Source organism: Blennius ocellaris (assembly GCF_963422515.1).
Source record: "Blennius ocellaris genome assembly, chromosome: 13".
Taxonomy (NCBI): domain Eukaryota; kingdom Metazoa; phylum Chordata; class Actinopteri; order Blenniiformes; family Blenniidae; genus Blennius; species Blennius ocellaris.
In genome coordinates this window covers 2,073,633-2,099,127 of record NC_137662.1, presented here as the reverse complement: position 1 = coordinate 2,099,127, position 25,495 = coordinate 2,073,633, and the positions used below count along the sequence as shown (strand labels likewise).

At 42.9% G+C, this 25,495-nt stretch overlaps 2 protein-coding genes across 4 annotated transcripts in view; one reads left to right on the top strand and one right to left on the bottom strand.

The window, feature by feature from the left end:
* The window catches only part of nckap1 (NCK-associated protein 1), a 38,238-nt gene extending 20,682 nt beyond the window's left edge, over window positions 1–17,556 (bottom strand). For 2 of the 3 annotated variants that reach the window (XM_080508075.1, XM_080508076.1), the window contains exons 1-2: window positions 17,261–17,556; window positions 2,220–2,330 (exon numbers count right to left, since the gene is read on the bottom strand). In XM_080508075.1, the coding sequence (XP_080364201.1) occupies window positions 2,220–2,330; window positions 17,261–17,368 (219 nt within the window). In that variant the 5' untranslated portion in view covers window positions 17,369–17,556. Of the gene's footprint in view, window positions 1–1,047; window positions 1,136–2,219; window positions 2,331–17,260 lie in introns of those variants that run through there. The other variant, XM_080508074.1, reaches the window with a different exon arrangement.
* A 2,684-nt stretch (window positions 17,557–20,240) lies between these two features.
* LOC308138454 (dual specificity protein phosphatase 19-like) overlaps window positions 20,241–25,495 on the top strand; it is a gene marked incomplete at its 5' end in the record, with an annotated part of 31,241 nt that continues 25,986 nt past the window's right edge. The window contains 2 exon segments of the mRNA XM_080507566.1: window positions 20,241–20,262; window positions 20,265–20,465. Of these exon segments, the coding sequence (XP_080363692.1) occupies window positions 20,241–20,262; window positions 20,265–20,465 (223 nt within the window).

The window sequence follows — 25,495 nt, the reverse complement described above, 5'->3', positions numbered from 1 at the left end:
AAAACGCTGCAGAAGGTTTTGAGTTTTGGCTTGAAAACGTGTAAACGGGGTCTTCATTTGAACTTAGCGACGCCATTTTTTGACCCTTCGACGTCGGCTCTTCCTATCATTGTGAGGCAGAATCGGTGAGGGAAGGTGAGGTGGGACTAGACCGTTGTGAGACAGGGATTTGTTTCTGTTAACTCTTTGTCTATTTTCCATGTTTAGTACTCTTAACAATCTACATTTTCTTTGAAGGTTTGACCATTTCCTTAGTCGTTTGTCGGGCCGAACTGGAGCCTTACGTTTCCCACCTCTGGTTTAACTGTTGATGTCAGATAAAGTCGACATCAGTGAAGATGAATCGCTTTTACAAGGTTTTAGTTACACAGGTCGGATTACACGCTGGAAATCAGTGCAACCCCAGAATCCAAATCAGTTTTGGTTTAAGCTGATGTTGTGGCCTGATGTGTTGTCCTCAGGAAACTGACAGAAATGACTAGGACTTCAAACACCCGAGGTGCAAACCACAGCCTGACGTAGAGCCCAGTCTACAAAGTTTGTGAGAAAAAACAGCTGCTGCACCGAGGAGTTCAAACAGAAGTGCTGCGTCTGTTATTTCCATGGTTAATTTCTTCAATCGCCTGCTTTTTACGGGACTTGCAACGACCAATGGTAGTAAATGGCGACGCAGCAGCTTTGTGCATCTGTTGACAAACACTCCTCATTGCAGGCAGAGAGCTGGTCCTTTAAAACACTTGGAGCTACCGAGCCATTGAAGCAACGTGCCGCTGGCCAGCCGGTCAACCGGATAGCCAAATAGCCCGCCGGCCAACCGGCCAGCCGGCCGGCCCAGAGTTCAACAGTCACTCAGAGGATGGAGAGAGAGAGAGAGAGAGAGGAAAAGAGAAACAGAGGGGTATAGAGCAGAGCGAAGCAAAACAACAGTCCGGATACAGCTTTAAAAGAAACAAAACAAAAACAAAAAACAAAGACTGCATCGGTACAGAACTGAAGTACAGAAACTCATATACAAAAAAAACCAACAACTTAGATACAAAAACTTACCAAAAAGCACAAGTCCGGTATAAGCCAAGTTTAGCATGCAGAACACAAACAAACACATAAACAAAGCAGAAAACAACGTAAGAGACCATTTCTGCACAATTACACTGAATAAAGCAGTTAGCAACACACACACACACACACACACACACACACACACACACACACACACACACACACACACACACACACACACACACACACACACACACACACACACACACACACACACACACACACACACACACACACACACACACACACACACACACACACACACTGCTGTTTGCTTAATGACACTTTAACATAAACACACAGGCGAGCAGCTACAAGCTAAGCTAACAAGTAAAGCTGAGAGAAAACATTTGATGAATGATGATCTCACACACACACACACACACACACACACACACACAGCCTCTCGTCGCTCCAAATGAGTGTGTGTGAAGACACACTGTCTGCTGTCTTCAATCCATCTGCGAGGTGACGAGAAAAAAAGTTTGTTCCTTCACTTTTTTACGGAAGCAGCTCCTCACTGTGAAACGTGAACGTCTGCAGAGGAAACTTCTACCCAACAATTAACAGACTATTCAAAAACTAATCCTCACCCATATAAATAAGACACTACAAATAAGCAAAGTCAAATGTATACATGAATGAATGTGTTTATTATCATGGAACAAAGCAACATTACTCTGATTAGGACTCAATAAATACCTGCGCCTCACTGAAGGCATCTCTTCATTCAAAAACCTTAGAAGTAGTTAGAATGATTCATACATTTATTTTCAAAGTGCTGACTGCAAAAAAAAACCAACATTTAATTCTCACAACTTACTTTATCCTGCATTTCAAGAATCTTTGTTTTTTTTTTTTTTTTTTATCTTATATCCCAGGAAAAAGTAGCTCATCTTAAAAACAGATCACATTTTTTCTAGTGGAAGGAAACAATTGTTATAAATAAATACAAAAATGTGTGAAACGTCTTTTTTATGAGACTAGGAAAAACTGAGAATGACTTTTCTAATTCTAACGTTTGAGGTGTACGGAAATATATAGCGCAAAAAAATAGAAGATATCTAGAAATCATGACGGTGGTGGTTGCAAATGGAAGTGCGTTGTGTATTTGAACCTGCGCCCTCTGGTGGAGACGACGCGCGGCGGCCCAGACTTACGTTGTTGTTCCGCGTCTCCACGGCGGGAAACTTCCTGACGATGAACTTAACGGCGGACTCCAGGTTCTTGTCCACCAGGTAGGAGGGCTTGGCTTTGGGGTCTCCGCAGGCCTGCAGGGGACAAGGGGGGGGGGGGGGGGGGACAAGGAGACGAGAGGTGAGGACGGACGAGGCTGCGGCCGCGGCCAAGCACCGGGACTCTTTGCTCTCGTTCAGCTTCTCTCGCTCGTTCTGTCCTCAAAGGTGTCGGGGACGTGTGGGCGTCTGGCGGTGGCCTGCTTTGAGCCAGGCGCACGCGCGTGGGAGACGAGGGGATTTAAACGCCACCAGAGGCGGGTCCAAGACATGGAAATCAACACGCACTCAGCTGATTCATGTTTGGATGAGCCTGGTTGGCGTGTCGTGACAAACTGAGCAGGAGCGCTGAGCTGCTCGCCGACTCTCAGCTGCTCGGCTGTGGACGGGACCAGCTGAGGATTTGTTCAATACGCAAATATCAATCCCTTCAATAGCTGAATACAAAGAGGGGCAACGGTTTGATTGGTGGAATCGCTTGATGGCACCAAGTCCGTGTCCTACATTTTAATAAATTGGAGGGATTTCAACAAATTGTTTAAATAAAAAGCAAACTTCAACACAGCATCAGTATTTAAAATGTTATTTCTATGCAGACGATTTCTGATTTATTGTTATTTTTCCTCGTGGAATAGTCCAGATCTCCCCCCTGGGGGGGGGGGGGGGGGCGCAATACAGAGCTTATTATATTTATGCATTTGAAAAAACCTTCATAAACGAGGGTAAATAAAACTTAATTATGACACAGAAACACACGTTTTTTAGAGTTTAACTTAAGTGGGATGGTGACAAAAAGTTTTTTTTGTATACTATATAAAACTAAACGATAACATTCACTTTTGGATTAAAGTGAGCCACGTGGTGACACTATTAAAGCCGAGCAGGCGGCCGCAGCTTTTCTCTGTCGGAAGGAAACCGGTTACGGTTGTTGTTTCATTTCCCATTTTCGCCTTTTATTCCTGCGCTTTACTCTTCGTTAAAACTATGAACTGTGATAATCCAGCTTGAGTCCCTGAAGGTTTCCCACAACCTGAAGAAGCTGAGAGCCGCTGAGAGAGTCCCGGGTGTGACGTGGCTCCGAGTCGGCTGAGGCGATGGACAGGAAGTGTGGAGGAGGCACGGAAGAGGAGGCAGAAGAGGTGGAGGGGAGGAAGAATGGGGCCACAGAGAGACTTCAGGTGGAGGGAGAGAGAGAGAGAGAGAGAGAGAGAGAGAAAAGAGAGAGAGAGAGAGAGTCCTTCCTCCCGAGTGTCTCCCGTTGCCTGCACCGACACGGGTGGAGCAGCAACGCCTCCGTCGGGCCCACCGACCCCCCCCCCGCCTGCCGCTGCAGGAAGCGTTAGCGCTCATGCATCATGGGTAGTGTGGTCGTGGATGGTGAGGAGGAGGAGGGTGTGGTTCCATGCATGTGAAAGCGTGGGGTTAATTGGCTTTCCACACCGAGGAGCAATCCCAGAAGGATGGTCGGTGGCGTGGACCGTTCTGAGGATTCGCTCGCTCGTGAGTTTACAAGAGTCCAGAGGAGCTGCAAGCACAACAACATAAACTACACGAGGGACCCCGCCTTTTCCCCTACGAGGACACAGTCACGGCTAAACACGAGCACAGCCCCGGGTTTCAGTTTGCATGGCGCCGAAGGCCTTCCAGCGGCGGCCAGTACAAACCGAAAGCGCCAGGGAACGCATGCTAGCTGACAGCAGGCACAAGCGGCGAGCGACGTCGGGGACGTCTCTAACACCCCGACGCCCCTGCGCTCAGACGCAAAGCCACTTCCCTACAGCTCGACTACACACCCACTACACCGGAGGCGGACATGCTCAGATCTCACAGCGCTACTCTGAAACACCGTGGAGGGGTTGACGACACACACACACACGCACACACACACGACAAAACACCGAGATGGTTCCACACTGCTGGACCGTGAGTCTCGGCTCGGTTCCTGGAGTCTGCTCCTCGCACGCACACGCACACGCACACGCACACACACACACACACACCCGTCCTCGTCAGGTGTGTCCCTGAGGAGCAGACTGCGAATCGAGATGCCTTGCCTCGCCCTACACAACACGCTGCGTCTACAGAGGAGTCGCCCTTCCACGCACGCCGGGGAACTGCAGAGGAAACATGGTGCGGTAACTACGTGGTGTCCAGGCGCCGTGTGGCGTTTTGCTCTGCTTTAGCCCAAAGCTGCACTCAATACCTTTGAACGTGTGCCGCTGTGGACGACAGCCTTCCTCTTATTTAACCGTTCTGTTCAGATTCGTGGATTTACTTGTACTTCGCAGGGCAGAGATTTCTGCCTGAAGACATTTAATGTGCTTGTGGTGCTTTGAAACATGCAGTTGAAAGAAACACCCAAGTTTTTATTGCGGGAATTCCATAATTTCACTTTGGGTAATATTTTTGCAAATTCTCACAATGTTGGGAAGCTAGTTTAAGTTAATAATAAAACGAAATGCAGTCGTTCGAGTATCTTGTAAGATACTTAAATGATTAAAAGTCTTGGAACGGGGTCCTAAAACGATATTACCTTGATGCTTTGTTTAGTGATGCACGTCGTTTTAAACAGCGTCTGGTCTCTTTAGGCGGCGACAGTAAAGGGATTTTAGCTGAGGACGCATGTGTTTTAGATCATAGTTTCCAGTAAATTGTGAAATTTCTTAAAAAACAAACAACAAAAAACTAGTACGTGACCATTTCTAGACTTTAAAACATGATGCGATTGTTGGTCAATATCATAAATTCCATTTTATTCTGAACTGAACAACGTATAAGAGGGTGAGAGAAATTTCTTTATTTCATCATTTGGTATTTTAAATAAATGGCAGAAACGCATCCTAAAGCCTTTTTACTGGGAAATTCCTGTAAAATCCGGTCGCATTATGGTTCGTTTTGCTGTTTGTGTAACTAATATCTTTGAAATTCACTTGACACAATTTACAACACTGCCAACTTACTGCACTACAATAAAACACGCTCTCTTTATACAATCTCATAATATAATCAAACAAACCTAATCGGCTGTTTAATTCAGTACGTTTGCAGACTGTTGTTGGCCCAAATGGTTCGAATTCAAAATGATGAAATCAGCTAACAAGTTGTAAAATGCTACACTTTTCCATTGTCCATGTGGCCTATGTTGGATTGTAATAAACTGGAAACAATTTCAATTAATTTTAAACACTTGATCCCAAACACTTGTTGAAAGTGGCTGTAAATGAGCAGAAATCGGAGGGCTAAAACATGCAAAACCAAAAAGGTGGAATCATCTTGGATGTATTTTTAAGTATTGTAGGTATAACCACACCATTAGTGTCTCACTCGATGATTTGGTTTCATCTCCACTGCCTAATCAAGTGTTAGTCGTCGTTTTACCTTCAGGAGGAACGGCTCTAATTTGCTACCTAATCGTTTAGCAAGGCAGAAGATGGTTTCCAGTCCCTGGAATGGTGTGGCATTAGTCCATTAGTGCTGGTGGTGGCTGGCTGGGTTTGAGTGGGGTGGGGGTCTGATGGAGGGATGGATGGAGGGACACGGTGGATGACAGGGGGCGGGGCATGGGAAGCAGCTGAGAGTCAGCGGTGGGCAGGAAAGAGTAAGGGAGCTGTTGCCTGGATACCAGAACAGACCTCGGTCTGGCCTCCACGGCGTCTCTCCACTCCGGGCAGCGATTATCGGCCCGGTTTCTCAAAGGGTCCGCGCACTGGCCGACATATGGCGGGGGACCCTGGAATGGACGGCGCCGGCCGGGGGGACCCCGGACATCTAAAGACTAATCACGGTTGCTAATTGCTGGGTGCAGTATTTGAAGGCCACTTGGCGTCTGTTCAGCGCTCCTTCAGAGTCCGCCGTGAAGCGCCTCCTCGCAGAGATAAATTGGTTTTTGTCCTTTATGTCGCACTGTGAGAGGCGTCCGATTTCTCTCACGAGGGATTTAAAAAGCCGGGGAAAAGGAGGCTGGAGCGAATGAACGTGGCTGGACCAGGAGTGCCAGAGAAGCAGCACAACCTGCGAGGAGCTGGCAGAGCGCCGGGCCAGAGCTGGACACATGGAACTCATCTGTCCTTTGTTGGACAAACTTTCATATGAGGAAACTAATTCGAGAAACTTTCAAAGGTTGTTTTCATGATGCTAATGTAAATTTGGATTAAGAAAGTGGAGTGTTTAGAAGCAGACATCGGAGGGAGCTCGCTGACTGCTCATTGGGAGCTCTTGAGGATTGTTTGTTGTTATTAAGTAGGGATACACTGATACTGCTTTCTTAAAGGGGCGAGCATCAGTACCGACCTTTTACTGACTTGTCAATGCAGAGTACTTAATTTATAGTCGGCACACAAACGAGAGTCGAAACTGAGCTGCAGGCTTTTTCCTCTCCCTTTGCTCCCCGTCTGGTTTGGCAGCTTACCTCCAGAGCTGTGGGTTCTCTTTTTATTAAAGCGTTTGTGATCTCGTCACTGAACACGTCAGTCTAACTTCTATAGCAAGGGTGTCAGTTACTCGGCACGCTCAAGCCCAAATCACAAGATAACGTTATTCTTATGAATATACACACATTATTTGGTTGTCTGGTTTTGGAGGTCAAAGAAAAGAAAGAAGACATGAGTTTCGGAGCGTGGCAATAGAGAATCAATATTAACAGTATAGTCCTACTCAAGACCTTTTACACAGTGGGGGTATAACAAAGAAACTCTGACATAAGGCCAAATACTCTATACTCTATACTCTATTTTATGGTAACATGTTAACTTAATAAAAGGTTGTCACGTAATTAAAAAAAGAAAAGCATTGGATTCAGCGTGGTCTAGTTATGGTTTTCTTCCTTCAGAGAATCAAAGTGAGGATAAGAATGGAAACGTTTTTGTTAAGTGACACTTCCTTATAAACTGAACAATTTCACAGAGCTTTCTCATTTATTTCTGATCATTTTTGTTAATGAGCCTTAAAAAATGGAAACTTTAGTATCTGAAAGGACGCCATGATTATCATAAAGTAAAAAAATGTGTCAAAGTGTTTTTTGTGTGTAGAAGAGTGTAGAAATAAATGTTTTTGAGATTAACCTATATGCAGACGATGAAGCGCTCTACAGAAGCACGACGCAGGTCCAAAATCTGTTCTTGAATGACTTGTAGTCCAGTAAACATGGAAGATAAGATTTGGTTCCTCTGGACGTCTCTACAGGGTTTCAATAGATGTGCGATAATGGAATTTGCTCAGCGGGCTGGTCAAAGTGACGGTGAATGGAGCCCAGCAGCCTTACTCTCAGCATCGCAGAGTGAGACATGAAGAGGAGCAAGGCACAAAGGAGAGGACCGACAGATCAGTACAGGTAGCCAGGAGCAGGAGGAGGACGAGGGGACGGGAGGAGGAGGAGGAGGAGGAGGAGGAGGAGGAGGAGGAGGAGGAGGAAGGGTGAAGAGGGAAGGGGTTCATCAGTGGAAGGTGATAAATTTTGCAAACCTTCCAAACTTGTCCTTGCTGCATAGGAGAGGGGGGAAGCATTGGAACGGAGAGAAGAAGAGAAAGAAATCAAAACAAAGAGCCCACCCAGACAAACTGCCGGACCACTGATATACACACACATACACACTAACACACAAACACATACACATACTCACACACACGCTTGTCTGCAGATCTGAGAGTTGAGTTAAGGACAGCCATTCTGGCACTTCTTCACAACACAACACATTATAAAGGACATGCTGCGCCGACATGTTAGCACATTAACACTTGTTTTTTTTTTTTTACGCAACGGCATCGTCACACACGGTGGAGGACCTTGCCTACACTCTCACACGCACGCACACACACCATGGAAGTAACAGGGCCATCACTGGGAGGCCTGACACTGCCAGCGGCTCGCGGTGTGATTCTTACAGTGGGAGTGTTGGCCGATTGCTGAAACGCTCGACGCGTGTTTCAACTGGCTGTGTCATAGTTTAACTGGCGTGCAGCGACACGATTCACGTTTCTCTCCGAGTTCAGTTGTGCCTCACTGGTAAAAAGCTAGCCAGGGCCGGTTTTACTCCGTTAACGCCGTGACACAGGGATCCGGACGAGCTCTCTGGCCCCCCCCCACAGGTCCCGTCCAGCACTGCTTCCATGCCCCGGTTAGTGGAGCGACGCGCAACTGGAACTGACCTCGGGTCAGTGGAGAAGTGGCAGCAAGAAGGGCAAATATGTCGCCGAGTGTCGGTGCAGAAAACGCTTTCGAGAAAGTCAACAAATCCTAATTGGTTGAGAGCGTGCGGGGTTGGGATGCTTAATTAATCAGCGTTTAATCGTGATTACGATTTTGGCTCGAGACGATGTCAAAATTCATATTGAGAAAAAACGATTATGTGGTGTTTTTGTTGTGAGACGCGCATATGGCTGTAGGACCGCCACTCTCAGACTGTCAGACAGGAAATGACGACACATTTAACCCGAACGCGCCGGCGCGAGCTACATAGCGTGAATTGCTACTATTAAATTTCCTGAAAATGTTATGAATGTGTGGTCTCTTGTGCTCTCCGTTGACATACCTGCTGTAAACTAACATATTGATGATAATAACAGCGTGTCACACCAGTGGTTTAGGTTACGTGTCATTTTAAAGCTGAGTCATGCTAACGGTGGCTACTAGCATTAAAGCACCCTATGTTTAACTCTTTCCAGTACATAATGTAAAGTAACAGTTCATATATCTGATGGTGAACGTTTATAAAGAGTACAGTGATAAACCCTCTATGCAGTAGCTGATGCATTGTAATGAAGTAGAAAAGGTGTTTTTCTCAGCTTGTGAAGGTTTTAGAGAAGCGAGGTTCTCACAGGACGGCCAAAGTACCCACATATAAGGATGCATTACTGTAGTTTATATTAGTATCTAAAGTTATTTATTTCTTCTTTTCAAAAGATTGAGTGCAGTACAACAGTTTATTTTTCACTACATTACATCATATTTTACATATTTAACAGGAGTCTTTTTTTTTTTTTTTTAAAGTTCAATAAATGCGGTTCCAATTTCAGACATAATCATGTAAATAATCATGATTTCAATACTGCCCAAAATAATCTGGATTTTGAGTTTTTCCACAATGGAGCAGCCCCAGTGCAGGACTTTCCTCCACAGACATTGAGGTTGGTTTGAGGTGTGACTGTGACCTCATGTGACCCTCTGTACCCTGATGGTGGGATGAGGGACCGGCCTCAGCACCACGACACCCTGAGGAGGACAAAGAAGTATAGAAGATGGAAGAATGGAGGGTTAACTGGACCAGTTCTGCTGAGAATGGCGTCTCTGCTGATATGGACGTGAGGAACAATCGACACCAGAAGCAGAATCTGCACTTTATTCTCTGCCGTTACTGTTAAGCTGCTATATTCCATATCCTCTCCAATCTTAAGAGCACTCAGTCTTCCTTCTTACGGAGAAGCTGGGCGACAAAAGCACCATCAGCCTCATGTGGGTGTAGATATTAGCCAAGTCTCTAGTGCAGGGGTGCTCAATACGTCGATCGCGATCTACCAGTCGATCGCAAAGGTAGTAATAGTAGATCGGATGACATTAGAAAAAAAAATAGACGCTGGTATAATGAAACTAATTTACCTTTCCGAATTACGAGTACAATCGAACGCAGCATCAGATGACGGCTGAATTTTTCTGACCTTTAGGTCACCGCACATGCGCAAACAACGACGCCAAGTGTGGCAAAACTAACAAGCTAGTCAAGCGAGTTACCGCAAATTTGAAGCCCTCGCTTTTTTCTTTTAAACTAGAGAAAGCTTTGGTCGTCAAACGTGAGTGGGGGAGCCGGACCAAGTGAGAAGACGAAAACGTTTCACTCTCATGAGGAATGGGAGGTGGACTTTTTTTTCACGATGTCATTTTCGAAGTGCGTTTGTCTCGTCTGCCAGTCGACCGTCGCAATACCAAAGAAGGTAATCAGAGTAAACTCAGGTAATTACAACAAATGTTCATAGATAATTATGTCGTGTTGCACAATATTGGCTCATACGGTTTTGAAAGGTACATCATTATACATTGTACATATAAAGAATCCTCAATATATTTGAAAATAAATATATGTTTTGCATTTTTGTAGTGGGTGGATCACTTTGACTTGGTCATTTTATAAGTCGCTCGCAGGCTGAAAAAGTGTGGCCCCCCCCTGATCTAGTGGTTCGACAGATATTAAAAAATGCACAACAATGACCTATTTTGCCCCGGAACGCTTGAAAAGCTGTTTTTCATGTTAATTTCTCAGATAATACTGGAACTTTAGCAGGTAATAATGTGTAATAAATGACAAGAAGACACTTGATGCCAGCAGTTCCAGCAGTGTGTGGCTTCACTCTAATGTTGGAAACGGTGTGCAGCCTGCCTCTGAGGGGCTCCAGTGAAACACGACTGACACTGGATCACATTTGACTTCGTAAATTGTTGAAACTGTGCAAACAATCACCGTTTTCCAGAACACATGTAAGTGAATGAATATGAGACACAGGACTGTTGCTTGGATGCAAGCCGACACTAAAACTGTCCAAGAACCGTCACAGTGAAGGCAAACGCACCACTCGACATTCTGCAGTGTCTTCTACTGCTTCTCCTCTCACGTGTGTCGATCTAATTCTAACAAGCCTTCTGTGATCCCGCAAACAGAACAGGAACTGGATTTAATCTACCGGGGGGGTCGTTAGCGTTTCAGATTTTAATGACGGAGGGTGTGTTGATGGTGATTGTTAATAAAGTATCAGAACAAGAGCAGAGAGGGAAATCAGACGGTGAGACAAACTAGGTGAGTTATTAACACTTGGACGTTGTTGATGTTCCCTGTCGACTGGTTAATAGAGGATTACGTGTCTGCTCTCAAGCTGAGACGACAACTGGGTCACGACAGCATGTGTTGCATGACAGAGACTCTTCATAAGTGTGCAAAGTCCTGCTTTTTGCCTGGGTACAAATGAGATAAAGGGGTCCCTCACAGCATTCACTGGAAAGACTACTAACTTTCTAAGTCCCTCAGCTTGAGTTGCGTCTCGTATAATTCAGACAGAAATGACAAGATCCATTACATTTTGCATCAGTCTGACGTACTTAAGTTAAAGGTCCAAATTGGTCAGGGCAACCCGCCATCATGCCATGAAATCTTTATGGAGGTCTTGGGAAATTTGCCCTTATCACGCCCATAAAATGCCCTTCGAATTAAAAAACGAGACATAAAACTGCCCCCTGGTTATTAGGTGTGCCCTTCATTAAATGCCAGCCTGTCATTTTCTACCCAGTAGTTAATTACTGGAGTGTAACTGTTCCCACTGGGCCACCGTACAGCAGAAAACTAAATGGCCGGGCTAATTCAACGATTGGTGGATGAGGAAAGAGTCCAGAAAGAACCAGAAGAAAGAGTTGGCACCGTGCAGCCAGTTGTGGGGGGGAAAAAAAAGAAACAATGAGTCATCAAAAGTGAAAGAAAAACTGCTGGAAAGAAAAAGATAGGAAAAGCTGATGCTCCTTCCGCCCCCAAAGGATTCCTGATCGGAACAGGAAGTCGGGACAAAAACAATATACTCAATTATAACGACTATTTCTTTGCTTAGTTTGGATCAAACAAACGTTCAGGAGCTAAAATACCATGAAAAATCCACTGAACAGAAAAAATCTATAATCTTTTCTTCCTTAAAACTAACCAAGAAACACTTAAGAGCTCTGTGATGTGACGCTGGTTGTGTTTAATTGGCTATATAAAAGGAGTGTCACGCCTGTTTTTACATTAGGAGCAGTGCTGAATCACTGTATTCGTTTGTGTTTCTGGTTTCTGGATACAGTGATCCACATTGGCTACATGTTAATCATATAAACTGTGTATTTCCACTTCACTTCCTGTTGCTTCATTGAGTGTCTCAATACACCATCTTGTGGTATAAACTCATATCGCAAGACTAAACGTGGTGAACCAAGTCAGAAAACTTCTCACATGTTTAAATAAAAAAAAGCACATCATAAGAATTTATTGTTGTGACCCATTCTGCGAGTTTGAGGTTAAACCGAACTACGAGAAACATAAACTATTAAAAACCTTTCCTTTGACGAGTTCACAGCGATTCCCATTTAACCTAACGCGAGCACGTTATTAGAATCATATATTTAACATACAATATTTGGTTTTGTATTCAAGTGTTAAAGCTGTGTGTTTGTCCTCCTACAACCATCGACTAACCTGCATATTTGCATACTTGTTTTAATTCAGTAAATTATTGGAATGCGAGTCTGCAGAGTAGCACCCTGGCCTCTATAGCCTCGTTACCACTGCGCTGGTACGGTACGGGTGTTGACTTGTTTCCACTGACAAACGTTGTGGACGGTACCGAAAAATCTGTACCCAACCCCTCCGCTGAGGTACGCAGCACATCGGTACGGGTTCCATTAGGAGGCGCTACAACGCAGCCGTCTGCTGATTGGTCAGTCACTCTCGACAGACCGCATTATTTAAATTAAATAGCTCATCCGCGGTACAAACCCTCTATTTGCTGTACGCATACCTTCTCGCTCACTGGTTGTTTTGTTTACTGGGCTTATTGAAACGTCGGCGCGACACTGCCCTCTGGTGTTCCCACGAGGCGTATAGAACGGAGGCCGCGGCTTTGCTTGGACGCCTGAGCACCGTCGCGTTTCCTGTCGCGTCATGGTGGCACATGCCTGCGTCGTTACGTGGCCCGCCTACATTTTAACCTCTGCGGTGGAACCACGCGACGGATTGGGGTCTGGATACACTTTGCATTACCGTCATGCGCAGTGGAAACGAGGCCAATCGAGAAAGTCCCTGGTTCGAGTACGTGTGTGTGTGTGTGTGTGTGTAGGCTAGTAAATGACTCCAAATTGAATGTGTGTGTGCCGTCCAGGAGGAACACTGCGCCTCCACCTACAGTCTGCTGGGATCAGATCTACTGCCCTGCCACCCCGAGGAGTTAGAGCATGTAGAGGATGGATGGATGGATCAGTCATTAGCAGATGAAGAATTGCGGTCTGTGCAATGAGAGAAAGCACATTCCTTCATGTGTTAGCGACTCACTGGCTTTATAGACTGCAAGCGAGCGTTAAGGGAAATAAAGCGCCTGCAAGACGTGACGGGATCCCGCAAACAAAACCCGAGTCATTAAAGTGACTTGGCGAAGGGGTCTAAAGTCGGCTGGGTGAATATTCTTCCAATGGAAAGTGAGCTTACACGAGGTCATCACTGTTACCGGACACGGCTTACTCTCTCCCAAAGGTAGAAACCAAACTACTCAGAGCACTGATTTCTGAGGATCAGATTGATAAAAGTCATGATTTTAGAAGGACTCTGGTGATTACAGTCAGTTATGTCATTTCTATGGGATGTGTGTTTTCTTATGTCATCACAAGATCAACAAAAGCATCAACGGAAGGAATGAGCAGCGGTTTGGAGCGGATGAGTTGAGAGGGGTATGGCGGGCGGGTGCGAGGAGGTGAGGGACAGATAGAAAGAAAAGCAAAGAGGGGGAGGAGGGAGGAGGGGAAGGTCATCCCAGTGGTGTCTGACAGCTCTGACTGTGTCGGAACAACAAGACGTGTCTGCAAAGGACAGCTGATCTGAGATGCTGGCCAACGGCTACAGGTGGAGGGACGGTGGAACGAGAGAGAGAGAGAGAGAGAGAGAGAGAGAGAGAGAGAGATAGAGAGGGGACGACGACGGAGGAACGAGAAACAGAACGAGCTTTCAAACACGTTCACGTCTACTCTGAGCTGGCTGAGATGTGACTGAACACACACACACACACACACACACACACACACACACACACACACACACACACACACACACACACACACACACACACACACACACACACACACACACACACACACACACACACACACACACACACACACACACAACAGTGCTCTCTCTCGCCAGCTGCGTTTCAGAAGCTTTTTGTTTTACGCTCAAACCCTGATCACAGCATTAGTAAAATAATGTGGCGTTTTCATGGAACTACGGAAGCCTTCTCAGCTCAAACCTCTGGCCTTTCACTCAATGGAAGCAGTATTTTGACTATTCGTACGTCTGAATCTCACTTAAAAGGTTCATTGTATTACGAGTTCTTTCTACTCCCATGACAGTGTAACTAGAATGTTTAAAGCCAGTTTTAAACTATAATAACTCTGGTCTCCAGTTTAAAAATACAAAATATTAAAACACTGGAGAGTATATTAATAAACAACCCGTAATATTTTTACTTAGTAATTTTCATTTGAACGACATGAGCTAAAACTGTGAGGAAGAAAACAAAAAAGGCTTGAAATGTTTCAATTTGTGATACGGTTTGAATTAAAACTTGAAATGTGACTATTTATGTCATATTAAGATGCGCCTGTAGATTAATGCTTTCATTTTTAAAGTGTTCATGTAAAATCGACTTAATGAACTAATTCTAAAACCTGATGTTGCGATCGATTGCACGCACAATATTAATTCATATCAAAAAATTTGAAGCAATGCATTTTTGTGTAATACAGAAAATTCCTGCTTTATGTTTACACGTGCCCAGTTTAAAGAAACTTCTTATTTATTTATTTACTTGTCTGCAAAATGTGTTCAAATGTAACTTGCATTGTTATCTCATGCAGTTAAATAGTAGTAATCTTGGGAACATTGCCTTATCGTATGGTTCATTTTTAACAAATCTGAGTTGCACATGTAACCTGTCCGAAACAGAAAAAACTCATTACTTTTCTAGTGTTTTCTTCTTCAGTGGTATCAAACATAACGCCCGTGGGCCCAGATGGGCTCACAACAGGCTCCAGTCCGGCCAAACTACAAAAACAAATTGAAGAATTAAAAAAAAAAAAATTATAAAAAAAATATTATTTTAAAAGAGTAGCAACACAACAAGGCGAGTTTGTAAAAATACCCAGAGTGCAACAGTTATAGAAGAAGCTTTCTGCACATTTCACTGCATTTTGAACCAGAAGGTTTCATTAAACTTGTTGAAATTGAAGTCATTTTCTGTCATAATTGTTTGGTCTTCGTGAAATTGTTGACATTTTCATCACATATACTCAAGTATTTTATGCATTTCAAACTTCAAAGTTTAAAATGAAAGGTCATTATGGCTCTATTTTACCAGTCCAGCCCACTCGGGATGAAACTGGATTACATGTGGAACTGCAACTGACTTTGACACTCCTGGTTTACTGCCTCTGGAGTTCAGCTGTTTAATGCAGATAGATACTGTTTTAATAACTGACATGTTTCATCAAATCTATGCAGTGTATTTTTGATTTATTGTTCCATTCATTATAGGATCATTCATCTTTTATATGTTTCCTGACACTTCAAAAACTATAGATATTACATTTAGAAAGTCTAAACTTAACTATCAATATCTCTAACCTAAAAAAATAACAATGACTTGTACTACATCGCATTGATTTGTGTGTATAAATTGATGAATGTGGGGAAAAAAGTCCATAAGGGGAAAGAAATCTACATATTTCTATTTGTAACCGAGTGAAACAGTAACTGTAAAAGTATATTTATCTCTACTTTCCACCTCCATTGATGAATTACACTCAGTTTAAAGTACAAGTATGGTAAATACATTGTAGATACTTTGAAATGTGTTATATTATCACAAAAAAACTCACATTTTTTTATTTCTTCAATGCTGTGATCAACGTTATCAATCGTGACCTGCTTCTTTAAACACATATGTGATCAATTAAAATGAGATTGAATCACTTTATCAATCCTACAATAGAAAATTAGGTCATTACTGCAGCTCTTCGTTTCACAAATAGTTATATATATATATATATATATATATATATATATATATATACACACACACACAGTGCATGGAAGTACAGGAGACCCATATGAGGGAAAACGACAGATAGTTGCAGTAATATTTACAGTATTTATTGTTCAGCAGTGTCAGAACAGTGCTATTTATATAGGGTACATGTAGTTCACGTGTAATGATCATGCTAATTTATGTGCACTTTTACTCCCATTGTCTCTTTTAAAGTCTATTCAGTAATAACATAAACGCAGGAATAATAACAATCGTAATTAAAGCTGTTTAAAACACCTGCTTGATGTAACTGGTGAAAATAGCTGCATTTTTTTTCTTTATATTTGGATTATTTCATGGCTACAACTCAGTGAATGCACAGTGACCAGCTGATGTATTCCGTTGCAATATCATATCAATATGAGGGTTTATATGATATATATGGTTTGTGAATAATAAAAAGGCTCAAATTCACCGATTGCAGCGTTTTGTCACTTTCTCGTCTTTTTCCTACGAGCTAAACACGGCTAGCCTGCATACTCGTATAAAAATGCAAGCAGCTATTCAGACTATGTATAAACGAGCCGTTTAAAGTGAGAAAACGAGAGCAGGTTTGTGTATTTTGTCGTTTTTGTGCTTCGTGTTTTGATTTTTTCCTCCTGGAGACGACGCCCGTTGCCAGTTAGCTTAGCTTAGCTTCCCCTCCGCCGCCATTACCAGCCAGCGGCAGCGAGGCCCGGAGAGCCGCACATATCAGCCGAAAGGGGACGAGGTGAGCCCAATCTGCAAGCTCCAGTTTTGGTTTTGAGCGTTTATTAAGCGTGTTTTATCTACCGGCGAGTGTTTACTCTCGTCTTTTAATTCAGTGAATCGTCGGGTGAAATCCACCGGGCTGCTTTACCGCAAGCTAATGCGACAGCTACGAGCTAGCTGGGACGCTAACAGGGGGCGTTTAGTGGGGAAGGTGGGCTCATGTCGACACGATTTAACCTGCGATGAATTAAAATATGCTTCGGGAGGTGGCCTCCACAAGAGTGACGATGTGATCTTAGCGGTTCAGTCCCAGTGAGAGCACCACTGGAGGTGACATCGACCCTGGTTGTGATCAGACAGTCTCTTTAATGGCTCCCGGAGGTTAAACATACAGCTGAGAGAGAGTGTGCGCGAACCTTTTTGATATTGTAAACACGGGTCAACATGCCGATGCCTCTGTCGTTGAGGATGGTGAGTTTTTCTGCCAGCTTCTGCTGGCTGGGCTGGATCGCTCCCCGAGACATCTTCCGCTGGCCGTGCAGTCAGATCTCCAAAAACAAAACCAATCCCGGAGGCGGGGGGATAAAAATAAAAACAACACAACGCGGCGTCGGATCCGTGAAATAAACAAGACTGAGGTGTGATTGTGGCGGTGGCTAGTTGTGGCCCATGTTCAGATGTTGGACAGCGGCTTCCTGGACTCCACCCTCCGTCTGTGTCCGTCTCTTTTCTCTGCTGCTGCTGTCCTCCGCCAGCCTGCTGCTGCCTTCACGGACCGCTCGGAAAGATCACTACTCCAGCCTGCTGCTGCTGCTGTCGTCCATCAGCATCATCATCATCTTCATCTCCATCATAATCATAATCATCAACCACAACATCTTCATTATCATCAACCACAACATCTTCATCATCATCAACAAGAACAACATAATTATTAACACTATCATCATCATCATCATCAAGAACACCATCATTATCACATCATCACCATCATCATCGTCATTATCACCATCATCATCCTCATCATCACCATCATCATCAACACCACCATCATTATCACATCATTATCTCATCATCGTCATTATCACCATCATCATCCTCATCATCATCCCCATCATCATCATCATCATCATTATCACATCCTCACCATCATCATCATCACCACCATCATTATCACATCATCATCGTCATTATCCTCATCACCATCATCATCATTATCACATCCTCATCATCATCCTCATCATTATCACATCATCCTCATCATCACTATCCCATCACCATTATCACCATCATCAATCCTCATCATCATCCTCATCATTATCACATCATCCTCATCATCACTATCCCATCACCATTATCACCATCATCACATCATCATCACCATCATTATCACATCATCACCATCATCATCATCGTCATTATCACCATCATCATCCTCATCATCATCAACACCACCATCATTATCACATCATCATCATCCTCATCATCACCATCATCATCATCAACACAACCATTATCACATCATCATCATCCCCATCATCATCATTATCATCACATCATCTTCATCCTCATCCTCATTATCACATCACATCATCATCATTATCATCACATCATCCTCATCACATCATCATCATTATCACATCACTATTATCACCATCATCATTATCACATCATCATCATCGTCATTATCACCATCATCATCCTCATCATCATCAACACCATCATTATCACATCATCATCATCATCATCATCATCACACTTATCTTCATCAACAGCACCATCATTATCACATCATCATCACTATCATCATTATCATCTTCATCACCATCCTCATCATCATTATCAACATCCCCATCATCAATAACATCAACATCATCTTCATCATCATCTTCATCTCCATTGAAATGAGCCTGTTTCTATCCCTGCCAGTGTAACGACACTATGAACCGGCATGTTGTGATTTAAAACAACCGGAAACTCAGGCATCAAATTCAATTTTTTATTAAGAATATAATGAATTTTTGTTGCCTGTTTACTTGTTTTTTTTTCCACCCCTACAAGTAAAATAATACATTTTTGCAATTCAAGTTTATTTACAAAGCATCGTTGAAGCGCTTGAGCAGATTATAGTGTTTTAAGTTCTGATTTAAAAGAAGCAATTTTCAGGAATTTGGTTTATTATTAAGTTTCTGATACTTTTGATTTTTGAAGTTCTGACATTTTAAGTAATTCTGACTTCTTTTTCTGAATTGTTACATTAATCTTTGCAATTCCAAGTTTAATATTCAGATTTTCTGAGATAAAAATGTTAGTTATTCAAACAAAAGCTCAGAATTCCAAAAATAAATTGTCAGAATTTTGAGGGGAAACATTCCAAGATCAGAATTCTATTTTTTAAGACTTTTTTTTGTTGTCCCGTAGGTCTGAATTCACATTGCACTTGTAAATCTGATAATTTGAGATTATTTTAGTCCCAAAACAATTGAGCGCTTAATACAGCCTGCCAGGACACGGTGAGGGGAAAATAAAAGGACATTAAGATGAAAACAGACATTTAGGAATTCACAGGAGTTTTCACATTCCTAAAATGCCAGATTGTTTTAATGCCTCCAACTTTCATATTAGATTCTCAAAAAATAAATGGTTAATCTGGCAGAAGGGCCTGTGAATGAGGTAGGAAGGCTGGACAATGTCTGGAGGACTCCTGACGTTCTTGTTCTCAACTTCATAAAGGAATTCTGACTTTTTCCAGGGAATTCTGTTCCTTTTCAAATGAATTCTGACATTTTTAATTGAATCCGGATCCTTTTTTTTGGGGGGGGGGGGGGGGGGGGGGGGGGAATTCTAACATTTTGGGCCTAATGGTTTCAATCACCTGAATCGGAATCTGACAGAAATAAATAAAAGAAATCCAATCAAAAATGATTCATAATCCCAAAAATCCAGGTTTCCAGGCGGTGCTATAATTTAGTATTTCTCGCTGAGTCCTTGAAGGCAGCATGTGATGACGTAGCTTCCGGCCTCCTGTCAGTTGTGTTTGCAGCCACAGCCATCTTTCTCTCGCTCTCACACACACACACACACACACACACACACACACACACACACACACACACACACACACACACACACACACACACACACACACACTGAGGTGTTCTGAAGTGAGTAAGTGCCTGCACTCAGAGGAAACGGGGGAGACTTGAACGATTTCTGCAAAATTGCACGTGATGCATTCGTTTCGTGCACAGATTTAGTGTCACACCACATTTTCTGTGTGTGTATTTCCTCGTAGTTTTATGCAGCCCCTGCAATCCCAGAATATAAAATGTAACCGCAGTAAATGTCAAACTGTGTGTTTGCTTGTTTAGGAGCAGTCCTGCAAAGTGTGGCGTGATGCATTCACTGTCTCAGGAGATCAGGGCTTCTCCAAGAAGCGTCTGAGGCAACAGAGCACCCGGGTTACCACGGTGACGGGACGGAGGCTGCTGGAGAGGCGGAGTGATGGAGGGGAGCAGGTGGAGCAGGTGGAGGAGCTGCAGGATGGAGCCGGATGTGGATTCGTCGAAGATCACAGTTTGGACCTTCAAGTTGGTGTCGTGCGACCGTTCCTGCTGCTCGGTAACACAACACACACTCTATCATCACTCAGACCTGCAGCTCCTGATAGAATAGTAGCAATAACAATAACAATAATAATAATAATATGAATGAACCTTTATTTCGTACATAAAAATAGGAAAAAGGAAAAAAAATCAAACATTTAAACGAATAAAGCAAGAACAAAGAAACAACACAATCCACTGAAGCTACATTAAAAAAGCTAATAATAATAATCAGGACTCCCACATTCTCTGTATGGACGGGAGGGAAATGCTAAAAACAAACAAACATTATCAAAACGTGTTTGAATTAATGAATTGAGATTGCTTCAATGATTTTTTTTATCTCATCACCCAATACTGAAATCTTTTCAGGTTTTTTTCTTCCAAACTTAACAAGCCATCATAAAATCAGTATGTTAAATTATCTTCAACTTGTGGAACATTTTAATTGTTGTTTACTATTTGTTTTTAAATGGTAAATGGACTTCACTTATATAGAGCTTTTCAACTGCAGCTCCAAAATACTTTACATAGTTAACTGAAAAAACACAATTAATATACTAATATTTCTTTTTTTTTTTTAAGTGTAATATTGTAAATTTTATAGTTAGAAGTGATTGGAAAAAGGGACAAAACTTCCGTAGTTTGTTCAGTAGATTGGGTTTATTTTTGTATGTTGTGACAAAACATTTTTTAATGATACTTCAGTCTTTATACATAAATATATACGTGACTAAAAGTAGCAGTTTCTCTGTCCCACAAATGCGTCCTTCCTACAAACGGGACACTGTTTGAAAGACAATTCAACATGTTTACAATAGTTTCAGATTTACTGCCAGGAAATAATCACATTTTCCTCCTTAAAGAAAGAGTGTATCACTGAAGTGGTGAAATTAAGAATGAACCAGATGTGGCTGTTGTTTTAAACGGAGGTTGTTTGCACCAACGACAAACACCGTCAACCTGGAAGCACGTGGCAGGGTGACTGTACAAAATGCAGCTATCTAGAACAAACTGTCCTCTATTGAGATTATGAGCAGAATATCCTGAAACCCATGAAAAAAAACCCCCCAAAAAGCATCTCATTTTAATTACAACCCTCAAATCTACAAACAGGAGCAGTTTACCGAGTTTGAGCTTCATCGAGCTCCGCTGAGTTTTGTTTTTCCGGCAGTTTCTGAGTATTTAACTGGGAAATACATAAAGTTAGAAAAAAATGTCGCGCACAGAAAATGATTGGAACAGTTTGACAAAAGGTCTTTAAAGTGGATTTTTTGTTTTATTTCAACACGACGCAGCAGCTGGTCGTTTGTTCGCGTGCAGCCCGGAGGCCGCCGGGCTCTTTTATGGCCACCGAGCAGCGTGCCGCCGCTCGCAGCTCCCGAATTGTCTGTGCTTGCTGACACCGGCACTTTGAGGCCTCGCCGCTCACGCCGCCGTTTACAGCTGCAACACTTCAACCTGCACTGATGCCGCCATTTCTACTGAGCCGCCGCGGCGGCGCAGGACAGGCTGTTTCCTAACGTGCGCTGGTTCTCTTTGGATGCAAAGGATGGAAAGTTAATAATGGTGTGGATGTAAACGAGTAATGAACTCACTGGAACCTGCCTTTTCCTGCTCTGACAAATTTCACACGTGAAAGAAAAAAACCAGAAAAAGATTCGAGAATTGGGGGGGGGGGTCCTTTGTTTTGGTATAATTGTGAGACGCTGGTGTGTTTGTCTTTTTTTTTTGTGAATTAGAGATTCAAGAGGGAGTCCACAACTTCCCTTAGAGTTCTATATATTTATTACCATTTTTATTTAAAATTTCTACATTTTTAAATTCTTTTTTTTTATATATCTATTTAATTCTTATTTTTTTGTATTGTCCTAAATATTTTTTTATTCAGTTTATTTATTTATTTACTTATAGTAGTGTGTGTGTGTGTGTGTGTGTGTGTGTGTGTGTGTGTGTGTGTGTTTATTTAATTAAATTCTGTATTGAAGTTTCTGTGAAAGGATTTCTTCTGCACTCAGCCAGTTCAGTGTTTACCAGTCAGCAGTGGGATTCCAGGCAATCCTCACTGCCTGCAGTCGTCAGTTCATCCTTTTCCAATCCTAATGTTAAGGTTGTGATTCCCCTCCTGGCCTGGCGGTGTGCCAGAGACACTCTGAACTGGATCTGAAACCAGAGGAGGAGGAAATATTGCAGCAGATAACTGCAAAATACTTCGGTTTGTGATGCAAGCATGACATTTGGCACAAATACTCTTTGAGGTCCACTTTTTGTAAAAAAAAAAGGCATTGGCCACGCAAAATTCCAAGATGGCGACCATTTTTCAAGATGGCCACCATGTGCACCGTAAATTCGTCTTCTGCAGCAAAATATTTGAAACCAAATGCAACATTAACGGTAAAAACCAAAGATTCTAGTGTCTTTTAGCCTGATTATTTTTTGTTATGTAACATCACACAGCATAGTTGTAACAAAGATGGCATCCAAAATGTCTGCCACGAAACCAAAAAATGCTCATACTTCAGGAAATAATAGACATAGAATAGTGATTTTTGATCTGTCACTAGGTTTTTGGGATCAATTCATTAGATGGACACTATTCTAGATTCCTAGTTATCATGTGTATTGCTGATACAAAGACGCAGTCCAACATGGCTGTTACAATAGCCATAAACCATTGTTCACCAACTAGCAATTGGAACTAAATTAGGGTTTGTATGATCTGCTAACTTGATATGGTTTTCACCAAATTGTGACAATATAGTCTGCACTGTGTTTGTACCGGCTCATGAAAATAAAGTGCCTGACGCGACTGTTCTGGCCCATGACGGAACGTGACACAAGCCTACAAACACATGCGCATGGTCAGTTGGCCTTACGGTGGGGTTGCCGTGGTAATGGCAATGTGGAAAAGTCAAAATTTGTCTCAGGTCTTATTCACGTATACCTCAAACATCACACGACTCTGCGTAATCAGGATTGGATTTCTGTGTCCCTGCCATGTTCAGCACACACTGGGGCTTGACTCCTGCCACACAGAGCCCCACAGGGTACACAACCTGTACCGCTGGTACAGAACACAGGACATTTAGGGTGGTACAGAACAAAAGACATACAGGGTGGTACAGAACACGAGACATACAGGGTGGTACAGAACACAAGACATATAGGGTGGTACACAACAAAAGACATACAGGGTGGTACAGAACACGAGACATACAGGGTGGTACAGAACAAAAGATATATAGGGTGGTACAGAACAAAAGATATATAGGGTGGTACAGAACATGAGACATGTAGGGTGGTACAGAACACGAGACATGTAGGGTGGTACAGAACACGAGACATATAGGGTGGTACAGAACACGAGACATATAGGGTGGTACACAACAAAAGATATACAGGGTGGTACAGAACACGAGACATACAGGGTGGTACAGAACAAAAGATATATAGGGTGGTACAGAACAAAAGATATATAGGGTGGTACAGAACATGAGACATGTAGGGTGGTACAGAACACGAGACATATAGGGTGGTACAGAACACGAGACATATAGGGTGGTACACAACAAAAGATATACAGGGTGGTACAGAACAAAAGACATATAGGGTGGTACAGAACACGAGACATATAGGGTGGTACAGAACAAAAGACATATAGGGTGGTACAGAACAAAAGACATATAGGGTGGTACAGAACAAAAGATATATAGGGTGGTACAGAACAAAAGATATATAGGGTGGTACAGAACACGAGACATATAGGGTGGTACAGAACAAAAGACATACAGGGTGGTACAGAACAAAAGATATATAGAGTGGTACAGAACACGAGACATATAGGGTGGTACAGAACACGAGACATATAGGGTGGTACAGAACACGAGACATATAGGGTGGTACACAACAAAAGATATACAGGGTGGTACAGAACAAAAGACATATAGGGTGGTACAGAACACGAGACATATAGGGTGGTACAGAACAAAAGATATATAGGGTGGTACAGAACAAAAGACATATATGGTGGTACAGAACACGAGACATATATGGTGGTACAGAACACGAGACATATAGGGTGGTACACAACAAAAGATATACAGGGTGGTACAGAACAAAAGACATATAGGGTGGTACAGAACACGAGATATATAGGGTGGTACACAACAAAAGACATACAGGGTGGTACAGAACAAAAGACATATAGGGTGGTACAGAACAAAAAACATATAGGGTGGTAAAGAACAAAAGACATATAGGGTGGTACAGAACAAAAGACATATAGGGTGGTACAGAACATATGACATATAGGGTGGTAAAGAACAAAAGACATATAGGGTGGTACAGAACAAAAAACATATAGGGTGGTACAGAACAAAAAACATATAGGGTGGTACAGAACAAAAGACATATAGGGTGGTACAGAACACGAGACATACAGGGTGGTACAGAACAAAAGACATATAGGGTGGTACAGAACACGAGACATATAGGGTGGTACAGAACAAAAAACATATAGGGTGGTACAGAACACGAGACATACAGGGTGGTACAGAACAAAAGACATATAGGGTGGTACAGAACACGAGACATACAGGGTGGTACAGAACAAAAGACATATAGGGTGGTACAGAACACGAGACATATAGGGTGGTACAGAACAAAAGACATATAGGGTGGTACAGAACACGAGACATATAGGGTGGTACAGAACACAACCCCGGAGTGTGGGTGACCCTGACACGCTGACACAGGGTAATCAGGGTAGGGTTTCTAGGTGCCCCGAACGTGCTCAGCACAAATTGGGGCTTGACTCCTGGTCACAGGGACACAACCAGTACCGCTGTCACTCCCCTTCACTCAAACATTTGCAAAGCTGTTAGACTTCACACCTGCAACTGCATAGAGTTGTGCAGCTCAGACCCAGTCTGTAGCACTTGCACTTCCACTGCAGGCTGATTTGCAACCGCATTTGGTCAGTTGTTGGCGACTTTGGTAACTTGGGTAGCTTCAGCACAGTTGTTAAGACATTGAGATTTATAGATT